We start from the raw sequence: 12,070 nt of genomic DNA, 5'->3' as shown, positions 1-12,070 counted from the left end.
TCAAGGTGTTGGCCAGGTCAGTTTCTCTTGAGGGAGAAATCTGTGCCATGTCTCTCTCCTGGCTTCTGATGGTTTGCTGGAAATAACCCCCATCTCTGCCTTCATCTTCACATGGTGTTCTCCTTGTGTGTCTATGTCCAGATTTCCCCTTCTTATAAGGATACCAGTCATATTGGATTGGGATCCACCCTACTCCATTGCAACCTCATCCTAACTTAATTAATTACATCTATAATGACCCTATTTCCCGATTAGGACACATTCTGAGGTACTGGGAGTTGGGACTTCAACATATGAATTTTGGCAATAGGAAACATTATTTCATGAGTGGTTCTGTCTCAGGTTCTCTCCTGGGGTTTCAGTCAACATGTCAGCTGAGGCTGCAGTCATCGAAGGCTCGACTGGGGCTGGGAAGTTTTTCCCATGGTGGCTCACTCATCTGTTAGTTCTTAGAGAGAGGACTCAGTTCCTTCCCAGGTCGGGCTCTCCCAGGGCTCCTTGAATGTCCTCATGACTTCATGAAGGGCTGAGTGTCAAAGAATTTGCCGTTAAAGCACCAGACTACTCATACTGTGTGTTTTCCCTGCCCCATCCCTTCTGCAGCCCTGGCTCTTGTCCCTGAGTTGGCCCACTCCACCCCAGACTAACTTGATAAGACTTGACTACCTCACAGCACAGTTCCATGTCCTCCTACACACGGAAGGTGGCCCATGTGGAGCAGTCCTCAGGAGAGGGCTTCCTGGTGAGGACTTCTTTCTCACAACAGAAGGCCAGGCCAGCTCTCTCCCTGGGGTGGATTTTTTTAGGATCAAACCTAGGCTTAAGGCATGACGGTTGAGAACTTAGACTCTGGAGCCAGAGGGATGTGGGTTCAAATCCCAGCTCTACCACTAACCAGCTGTGTGGCCTCTCACAAGTTCCTTAACCTTTCTGTGCAACAGTTTCTCCCCCATGAAGTGGGGCCAGTTACAGAATCTGAGGCCATGAAGTAACTGTGAAGACTCAGATCATGGTGGTTTCGTCAGCCCCAGGAGACAGCCAGCTGAGGCAGCCTTCTAGGTCTCCTCAAAAGATGCTACATTAAGCTCCACCCTCAAACACCTTTCGGTCAAAGGCTCTCCACCTGGTTTCCATTGGCAGTGAGGTCACTCTTTTCTGCCACTACCTTTAAAGGCTCACGGTGGATTCTCTTCCCTGAAAACCATCTCTAAGGTGGTTTCTGCCCGACCGCTCTGTGTCCACTGCAGTGCTGGGCAGGCGTCACCTGGTTAGACTGTACCAAGCTGCTCAGTACATTCCGAGCTGAACTGAAGTTACTACACTTATTAAAGTTATTACAGATATTGCGGATCAAGGTTGCTGCTAGATGCAAATGAGGACAGATGGCGAAGCTATGATTAGACCTGTTACAACTGGCATCAAACCTCCGACTTGGCCTCCTCCATTGTCTTTCTCAGGGTGGGGCTGGAGGTCTGAGGTCACTCCAGCCAGTCCCCTTGGGCACTTGCCTCCAAGCCTTGCTCTGGTGACCACAGTCACGGCATCTAAGCGATGGCGGCTTACCTCTCCCCACCTTCTCTTTCTCCTCCTGACCTTTGTTTGCCAGGCTCTCGCCCTTTCCCACCATCTCTCACTCTCCATCCACCTCAGTTCCCTCCCTTCAGCTCACCAGTTTATCTATTTCTTCCTCCCCTCCTGGTCTTTTCAGTTTCTTTCCCCTATCTCACATCTCCCTCCATTAAATACCCTCAAGTGTATTATTTCACGGCTAACTCTCTGATTCCCATAATTTTTAGTCTAGAAATTCCATCAAAGCATTCTTTTAGAAAGCTTCATCTCAGTCCGCTTTAGTCAATCTAAGTTGGTCCCACTTCCCTGAAGAGCAAAGTGAATGTTCTGTCACATCTGTTCTTTGCACACGTGGTTTGCACCTGCTGGCAGATGGGATGGACCACACACCCCGATACTCACCCAGACACAGAGGCCTGGTGGGTTCTGTACATACTCAGAGCTCGGTGACCACCCGTCTGTACTATGAGCCTCCTTGGGAACAGCAAGTTGGTCTCTTTATGCATTGATCTTTGTCTTCTTCATACCTGGGAGGGGGACCGGCATGCACTGGTTTTTCCCTGAGTGTTGTTTGAATGAGAGAATGAATGGATAAATAATTTGTCACACAATGTAAAAATGATCATGGTGAAGAGAAGCTCTGGCTGCCCCTTAACTGGCCCCAGCATATCAAGGCCATCCATGTAGGACTATGGTGCATTCCTCCAACCTCAAGTGAAATATCTAAAGAAAAAGAGAGCTCTGAAAAATTTTATGAGATATCTGCTCAGTTCATCTTGTACTAGATTCCTTGATATCATGTTTTAATTTACAGTTCCCAAAGACTTTCTTAAGATTTCTTTCCAAATACGGCAAAAAAAAAAAAAAAAAAAAAAAAAAGGTGACACTGCGTTGAGTTCATTTGGAGAAGTTTTATCACTAAATAATTTGATGTCAAGACATGTGGATAATTTTTAGGCCATAAATATGTTTGTATTTCAAGATGTAAATTGGGTTTTGATGTTTGTTTCTTCCCAGAGGCAGTTCGGTTTCCTGGGTCAGGTTGATGTCTGGTTATTTCACTGCATTTGGTAATGTTCTCTCTCTGATTTTCAGGTTGACTTTGATCAACTTCAGGATAATTTGTGTCAGATGGAGAGACGATGCAAAGCTTCATGGGATCACCTCAAGGCAATTGCAAAACATGAAATGAAACCAGTTTTAAAACAACGAATGTCAGAGTTCCTAAAAGACTGTGCAGAGAGAATTATAATTTTAAAGATTGTCCATAGAAGAATAATTAACAGGTGAGTGGATTGAGGAGCTTATGCAAACATCAGTAAAATGACATGTTGAAGATATTCTGCAAACCAAGACCTGAAGGTTAAATTTACTAACATCGTCCTGTAAATTCTTGGTACATAGCAAGTGCACCTTTGATGGACTTTTTTGTTTCATGAGTACTTAATTTTTCTCACACACACACACACACACACCCACCAATAATATGATGCTGTTGAATCTTGAGATGGGAAGGAATCTCAGAGATGCTGTCATCCACAAATCCTACTCGATCAGGAATTGCATCTGTAAGATCTCTGGCAAGTTGGCCCCTGTATCTTTGCATCTGCCTGAACAGTTCTGCCTACAGAAAGTACATATCCTTGGAAGGCAGCTTGACTTGTTAGGAAGGTTCCTTCCTCATATCAAGCACGGCCTGCCTTCTGAGACCTTTCTCTCATCGATTCTCGGACGGCTGCTCTGTACTGCAGCCCTCCTAGAGACAGCCTGGGTCCCACCGTGGGTCCCATCCTCTGGATCAGCCTTCCTGATGGCTGATCCAGAGGATGATATGGGTCCTCTTGGATCCTGGGAGACACAGCAGTGATGTGTCAGGCCTTGCCTGACTACAAGGAGGCTGGCTGGGGTCTGGGACAGCTCCATGTCTGTCTAGGGCCGTCTCCCTTGTAAGTGGTGGCAGCACCAGGACTAGGTCTTCCAACTCCCCAGGTCAAGCCGTTTCCTACTAGGCATCCCCCACTTTCTTCCCCTTTGTCTTGTCACAGAACGTGGTTGCAGGTCCCTCACCCTGGCCTCTGGGTCTGCGTGCTCTGTGCTGGGCCTTGCACCTTGGTGAGCAAATGTTTAGGCCTACAGGCTGCGGTTTCCCTGGAGCAGGTGTTCTGATAACAGATCCTCTGAAACAGGCCTCCTTGCAATTCTGTTAAGGGAGCCCTCCCTTGGGGTCATCTAAACCACAGGCTTTCCCCAGAGAACTGCTCTTCAAGCCCACTCCCACTCTTGTGCTTGAGTACTTGATTATTATTTTTAAACAAATGTGTGGTATTTTCATTTATCCCTGTACATTTCACATTTTTTATTATTTTTTTCTCTTCCCCCCCGCCCCGTACTCTGTCTTTCCTTCCTTCCTTCACCTTTCTTGAACCCATACAGAACTTTTAAAGCACCTCATTCTCTTGTCTGCCTGTGAGCCCTCTCTCGGCTTGTGTCACGTGCTATTTGGGTGATCATACCTCCTGGGTCTTGATCCAGACTTTTCTGGGCGGGGGGTGGTGAGGGTAGTCTTTAAATGTTAGACTGGATAGGAATAAGGAACAGAATCTTCCCTCCACGTTGACAACTAACCATTACTCAGTACTTTTGGAATTTAGTTGTTCAGCTGTAAATCCCCCTCCCTGTACTTCATCTGGACCTCACAGCTGCCTTCGGGGTAGGAGGATCTTATCAGAGATTTTGTCAAATTTCTTACTACAAGCAAAGTGCACCCTGCTTTTAACATGACTAAAAAGGGGAGACAGAGAGTGTAAGCTGCTTTGGCCCTCCAGGCTTTGTATGATACAAGCAATTTCCAACTTAAAACTACTCAAATAAACAAATAGTTTCCATTTGGAATGGCAGGAAACTGGAGCAGTTTTATGAAAGTCTTGTAAAGTTATTATGCCTGGTCACAGTAACCATCTTATCCCAGACAGTTTAAGACTCAGCTTGGTGATATATCTGTTCCTTAAGCTAGTGTGTGTGTGTGTGTGTGTGTGTGTGTGTGTGTGTGTGTGTGTGTGTGTATGGCATGTGCGAATATGTATGTTATGCATATGGTGTTTGCTCTGATTGTCCTTTTCTCCCTGGTAAGCTGGTTGCCCAGATGCTGGTTGCTCTTGTGTGACCTGGATCCCTGATGCTCTTTATTGGACACCCGTCTGGCTGCCCACCTTCTTTGCTCCCCTCTGTCATGGAGCTAATGGGGGCAGGTGCTTCCAGCTCCCTTTCCTATCTGACGCCCCCCCCTCCCCCCGCTTAGTCACTCCAGTGACCCCTCTTAATAAAGGAGCAGAAAAAAGAACTTCGACAATTCTCTTTAGGCAAAATCTGACTTTCAAACTGTTGCCTGGCTAAGAACATCTTGCTCCGGATGTCCAAACCTGCAGAGTAACCTGCCCTTTTGCGTTGCTGCAGTGAGAGCCAGTCCCACTCCGTGGATGTACAAACTGACTTGCCAATTCCCATGGAGCCACTGGGCTGCAGTTACACCATGGCAGGCACTGCAGAGGGGACCAGGTGAGAGTGAGGAGAAATGCCTTCCTGGGAGGCATGGAGAACTACAGCAAGGACCTGGCATTCCTCGGGGAGAGACAGGTGGAAAACAAGCGAACACCCACACTGGCTTCCCCCCGGTGCCCCCAAATCCACCCCTCCGGGCCAGACACCCTACTCAGTGGCACACATGAGGAGAAGGGCGGAAGGTGGAACATATCACAGATGTTTGGCTTGTGCCTCACGACACTGATGAGGGGAACCAGCCCCTCCATAACCGTAAGACCTTCTTGTCATGTGTTATTAAAGTTACAAACTCAACTAACAAAAGTCCCTTAAATGTTTTACTCCCTTAAAGGCACACCCACTTTATTCTTCTGAAGGAATGCCACAGTTTCTTTCCTCTCAAAGGTACATCTGAATCTTTTTTCAGGTGTGAATTTTACTTGCTGCTTATTACTGCCCTGTTTACAAAATATATACAGTAAGTCCCCTACATACAAATGAGTTCCGTTCCGAGTGTGCATTCCTAAGTCCAGTTTGTTCGTTAAGTCCAACAAAGTTAGCCTAGGTACCCAACTAACACAATCGGCTATATAGTACTGTACCGTAATAGTCTTATAATACTTTTCACACAAATAATACATACATAAAAAACAAACACAAAGAACAAAGAAAACACTTTTAATCCTACAGTACAGTACCTTGAAAAGTAAAATAATACAGTACAACAGCCTGCGTACAGGGGCTGGCACCCATGTTCGCAACTTTGAGAGCAACTTGAAGGTTTGTGTGTAGGGGACTTACTGTACTTGAATCATATCTCCAACTTATATGTTAAGATTGGATCCCCTCTAGATAAAAACAATGTTCTGGAAAGCAGAGGATAAGGAATCTTGAGTAGTACTTATGTATAAAAGAGGACCCAGCTGTGGGCTGATTGATCCTCCCTTGATTCCTCTTACACACAGATCTTGAGTAGTGATAAGTGGCAATACATGTGTATATTACACTATCCTATCCTAATATGTATAATATCATGCCATATCTCCAGTATATAATATCAGGTAGTAATAAGAGCCAGGAAGAAAAATTAAGAGTGTAAATGGGATAGGGAGTGATAAGGACATGCTGTTTTATGTAGGGCAGTTAGGGGAGGCTTCTCTGAGGAGGTGATATTTGGACAGAGACTTGTGGGGTAAGAGAGCCATCCAGGCAGCTGTCTGTGGCAAGAATGTTCTGGGCGTAGGGAAGAGCTAGCACTGTATGCCTTGTTAGGGCCTGTGGTCCTCCCAGTGGAGTGGCCACCCCACCCCTCCTTAGAGTCCCTGCAGGCTCTCAGCTCAGCGGTGTCCCCCGAGGGTCCCCTACACACCACACTGGGGGCCTGAGGCCCTGAGGTGGGCTTGTTCAAGGAATCACCAGGAGTCCAGTGTGTCTGGCGTCCTAGGCAATGAGGTCAGAGAGGTAGCAGGGCCAGTTTTTTGTGGATACACCACATATTGTTTATTCATCTGTTGTTGGACATTTGGGTTGTTTCCACTTTTTGGCTATTGTGAATGATGCTGCCATGGAATTTGTGTAGGTTTTGTGTGGACCCATAGTTTCATTTCTTTTGAGTATATGTATAGGAATGAAATTGCTAGGTCATAGGTTAACTCTGTGTTTAACTCTTTAGAACTGTGTCTTTTCAACCACAGCTGAACCATTTTGTGTTCCCACCAGTACTGTGTGAGGGTTTCAATTTCTCTACATCCTCACCAACACTTGTTATTGTCTGTCTTTTTTACTACAGCCATTGTAGTGATTGTGAAGTGGTGTCTGAATGTGGTTTTGATTTGCATTCCCCTAATGACTAATGGTGTTGAGCATCTTTTCATGTACTTATTAGCTGTTTGCCAATAATCTTTTTGGAAAGGTCTGTTCAAATCTTTTGTCCATTTTTATTTGTCTTTTTAGTGTTGAGTAGTAAGATTTATGTATATATTCTGGATACAAACCCCTTATCAGACGTGATTTGCAAATATTTTCTCCCATTCTTTGGGTTGTCTTTTCAATCTTGAGAGTATCCTTTGAAGCACAAAAGTTTTTGATTTTGATGAAGTCCAGTTTATTTTTTTTCTTTGGGTGCTTATGCTTTTGGTATCATATCTAAGAAATCATTTTCTAATCCAAACTCGTGAAAAGTTATACGTTATGTTTTCTTCTGAGTTTTATAGTTTTAGCTAGCATTTTTGGTTTTAAACAGCATTTTTTATCCCCCTTTAAATGCATGTCATATGCTTTCCTTTAGTATTTTTCACAAAAAGAATAAGCCACTGTCCTTCATTTGAAAAATAAACCAAACCCCTATTCAAGCTGTACAAATAAGAGTGATCAGAAAAGTTTTTTTTATACAATTAATGGTATCAGTTATATAATACTGTTTATTCAACATAAAAATTATCCTCTGTCTCCTACTATCTTCTTTCTCATTTCCTTAATACCTAAAAATTGGGAACTTCTTTGTTCATTTAATTTCTTTTCCAAAAGTTTTAAGTAGATAGAATCCAGTAATTTTTAATTTATATACTAAATAGCTGAAATAAATTGATTTAGGCCTGCTTGTTTGTTGTGTCCTAATTAAATTAAGATTGCATGTAATATTGCAAGAAAATATTTCAAAATATTTACTTTAAGCATCTTTTTACAAGTCACGAATTAACATGTTATTCAAAATATGTTCATGTCAATTCCACGTATTCATTAAAGTGGGTTCCCAAAAAATTGCTAAGCAACATTTCTTTATCCCTTATTCAGTTTTCATATGATCTAGAAACTATGCAATATTTTTCTTAAAATAGTACTTTATCATTTTTCTTATAAAAGTGTTACACACCAGTTTTGGGACTTTCCTGGTGGCGCAGTGGTTAAGAAAACGCCTGCCAATGCAGGGGACACGGGTTCGAGCCCTGGTCCGGAAAGATCCCACATGTCACAGAGCAACTAAGCCCGTGCGCCACAACTACTGAGCCTGTGCTCTAGAGCCCGCGAGCCACAAATACTGAAGCCCGTGCACCTAGAGCCTGTGCTTCGCAACAAGAGAAGCCACTGCAAGGAGAAGCCTGCACACTGCAATGAAGAGTAGCCCTCACTCACTACAACTAGAGAAAGCCTGTGCGCAGTAATGAAGACCCAGTGTAGCCAAAAATAAATAAATAAATAAATTTATTAAAAGAAAAAGTTTTACACCCCAGTTTTAAAAGACATTAAAACACAGATAAGCACGAAGAAATCCCTGAAATCCCCTGAAATCCCAACACCTTTGTCAGTAAGAAAGTGAGTTGAACTTGATTTCTGGCTGCATTTTCATTCTTCAACCTCAGAGCCCCAAGAATGAAGAGCAGTGTCTTTGGCTGATTGGTTTTTTACTGAAAGTTTGCAGGCAACTGATTTTTGTTCCTTAAACCTGAAGCCCTTGCCACCGTTGTTTCTTCACTGCAGGTTCCACTCCTTTCTGCTCTTCATGGGTCACCCACCTTATGCGATTCGGGAAGTGAACATAAACAAGTTCTGTAGGATCATCAGTGAGTTTGCACTGGAGTATCGCACCACCAGGGAAAGAGTTTTGCAGCAGAAACAGAAACGGGCCAACCACAGAGAGAGAAATAAGACCCGAGGGAAGATGATCACTGATGTAAGTTTCATGAAACCAGTTTCTTTATTTCATTTCTTCTGAAAGTCCGATCAACCATAAACCTCTCTACAGGGGCTTCCCTGGCGGCCCAGTGGTTAAGACTCCACGCTTCCACTGCAGGGGGCACGGGTTCAATCCCTGGTCAGGGAACTAAGATCCTGCATGCCGCGCAGCACAGCCAAAAAAAGAAAACAAAAACATAGAACTAAGATATAAATTTAGGATGCGTGGCTGGTGGAGGAACTTTAACCCACCACACAATTAATTAACTTGGTGTGTTGTATGATACTGATGACTTTAAATGCTTGATTCCATTTTCAACCTTTGCGATGTGGATAGAATGGAAGAGGAGAAGAAAAAATACAAGAGGCCCGCGTACAGCAAAAAAAATAAAATACAAAAGATAACGGCACTTATAATAGGAAGACAAATGTACTGATTTGGGAATTGATTCAGGGTTTTAATAAGCACAATGATACTATGTAGCCAATCAGCTGACACGTGGACCACCCATTCTAGGCATCCGAATGGAGAAATAATTGGTGTGGTTGCTCAAAGACATAATCTGATGGGCTCTTGGCAGTCCCTTGAGTTCGAGGGTATCAGGGTGGAAGGAGAGCCCAGAGGACAGTGAATTCATTCAGCAGGAGTTCCCAATAGCCCCTTGGGGGGGCCCTGCACACTTGCATGCCTCCCCTGCTCCTGGGCTCTTCCCCCATCTCTTCTGCTTCAGCCCTGAGCCCACCCACACCACGGGTGCAGTGGGAAAACATCAGATGGGAGATGCTTTGTAAGTGGAAGGCAAAGCAATGCATGAGGATGCCAGAGACAGACAAAGACACACAGTGCAGATGCCTCTCTAACGAGCCTTTATGAAGTTTAGCCCATCTTTATATATATCTGAGCGTCACATTGCCTCTCAGTGATCCAGGGACTGGATAGGCAGAGGAGTAAGCCATAGGGAGTGGCATCATCCTGGGGTTGCAAACCTCTGCCGAACCCAAGTCAGGCAGATTTCTTCCGGGAGGAATAAAATCACTTAAGAACTCACTGAGGCTGCCTTATGTGCCAGACGGGTGTTCACACTGTGGGAAAAACAGAAGACATATGGTTACTATCCACGTTCCTGAGGGTGTAACTTTCTTGGATGCATTACAATTTTGTTACCATTTTAAGGCATTTCTAAGGAGAACCAGGGACTAATCCCCTCACCATTCACCCCACCCTTGATCCCTTGTTTCCTTGGAATTTTCTGGACCCTTAGGGAGCGCTCAGATCACTTTTCTGCAGAAGGGACCCTTTCTACAGACTGTTCTGAAGGCCAGTGCCATCAGCTGAGCCTTCTCTCTCCTCTCCTGAAATCTGGGTTCAATCGGATCTTCAGCTTCCTGGAGGACAACAACTAAGGAAGCAAACTGAATCCATTTGGGCAAACTATAGCCCACATTTCATTCCAAAGTATTATTTTTAAAAGTTTTAAAAGGGAAGTGCTTATGTTTGTGGAAATGAAACATACTGGAGGGTGAAAAATACAAGACCAATATGCATATGCTTATAGTTATGAAAACACACCAGAATTTCTTGCCAAATTCTTGAGATTTTTTACAGATCCCACTAATTTTTAAGTTCTGTCCTTCTCTGAAAATATTCAGTATTACTATTTATAAACAGGGGTAAATGTTTCTAGAACTGGATTCAAAAATACTTAAATTCTCATTAAAGTCTGGACAGTGCAGGCTTTTTTAGGGTTCATCCTCAAGGTAGTCCCTGTTTTTAGTGGTCCAAGTGGCACCATTCATGTAGAGAGATTGCCATCTGCTGGAAAATTAGGACACTGTCACCCGAAGCAAAGTACTGAGCTTCAAGTTTTTCCAGCTCTCAATTAGGCGCCTATAGTGTGCCCAGAAAGCGGCACAGGGCACCTAGGAAGATGTGAGTGCAATAACAGACAAGCTTGTACCCCAAAGATGTCATGATCTGGGTAGAAAACAACATATATGCACAACTTAGACCACTGAAAACAAAACCACGCAATAGAGAATCACGGAGCCCCTGAGCATTAGAGCTGGAAGTGATTTTTAGAGACAACTGTAGTAAGTCATTTTTAATATAGATGCTGAATAATGATGGTGGAAGTGGTTGCGATTAAACAGAGATGACTTTAGAAAAAACATTATTTTATAAGACACAGAGAAGTCTGGGTAAAATCTGAAGACCCTACATTCGTAGCCCCACATCTGCTTTTGTGTGCCTGTCTTTCCTCTTCTTTCTCTGTTTCTGAATATGCAGAAGGCTTCCTATCTTACAATCCAGGAGTCCTGCCATGTAAGGTTCAGTGAGAAACTAAGTCATTCCTTGTTCCTTGTGGCCCAAACTAGTTCCAGGCAAAATGGTGACACAGACAAGGCAGCACAAGGTAAGTGTGGCCTTTTCTGCCGTCATCACACCCCAGATGAGTGGTGAGAATGCAGGCTATCCATCCAAGGATTCCCACAGCCCAGCCAAGGACCATGGTCATGCTGGGTGACACTTAATCTCTCCCAACCCCAGCTTCCTTTTCTATGAAAATGAAATGCCAGTGACTGGGGAATATCAAGAGGGCTAGAGATTTGTATGTGCAGCACCTTGCATGTGTGTAATTGCCAACAAAATGCCAGCCATCTGGTGAAATAAAGAAGCTCTAAGGTTGAAGATGGCGGAGTAGAAGGACGTGCTCTCACTCCCTCTTGTGAGAACACCAGAATCACAACTAACTGCTGAACAATCATCGACAGGAAGACACTGGAACCCATCAAAAAAGATACCCCACATCCAAAGACAAAGGAGAAGCCACAATGAGATGGTAGGAGGGGCGCAATCACAATAAAATCAAAGCCCATAACTGCTTGGTGGGTGACCCACAAACTGGAGAAACTTATACCACAGAAGTCCACTGGAGTGAAGGTTCTGGGCCCCTGGTCAGGCTTCCCAATCTGGGGGTCTGTCAACGGGAGGAGGAATTCCTAGAGAACCAGACTTTGAAAGCTAGAGGGATTTGATTGCAGGACTTGGACAGGACTGGGGGAAACAGAGACTCCACTCTTGGAGGGCACACACAAAGTAGTGTGCACATCAGAACCCAGGGGAAGGAGCAGTGACCTCACAGGAGACTGAACCAGACCTACCTGCTAGTGTTGGAGGGTCTCCTGCAGAGGTGGGGGATGGCTGTGGCTCACCGTGAGGACAAGGACACTGGCAGCAAATGTTCTGGGAAGTACTCCTTGGCGTGAGCCCTCCTGGAGTCCAACATTAGCC

At 44.4% G+C, this 12,070-nt stretch overlaps 1 protein-coding gene across 4 annotated transcripts in view; it reads left to right on the top strand.

The window, feature by feature from the left end:
* The window catches only part of FHOD3 (formin homology 2 domain containing 3), a 497,516-nt gene that overhangs the window by 457,215 nt on the left and 28,231 nt on the right, over positions 1-12,070 (top strand). For all 4 annotated transcript variants that reach the window (XM_029219969.1, XM_029219976.1, XM_029219995.1 and 1 more), the window contains 2 exons: positions 2,665-2,855; positions 8,584-8,776. In XM_029219969.1, the coding sequence (XP_029075802.1) occupies positions 2,665-2,855; positions 8,584-8,776 (384 nt within the window). The remainder of the gene's footprint in view (positions 1-2,664; positions 2,856-8,583; positions 8,777-12,070) is intronic.

Source organism: Monodon monoceros, unplaced genomic scaffold (assembly GCF_005190385.1).
Source record: "Monodon monoceros isolate NGI ecotype Baffin Bay Population unplaced genomic scaffold, NGI_Narwhal_1 Super_Scaffold_1, whole genome shotgun sequence".
Taxonomy (NCBI): domain Eukaryota; kingdom Metazoa; phylum Chordata; class Mammalia; order Artiodactyla; family Monodontidae; genus Monodon; species Monodon monoceros.
The sequence above is the reverse complement of the archived record's forward strand: the minus strand, read 5'-3'. Positions and strand labels throughout refer to the sequence as shown.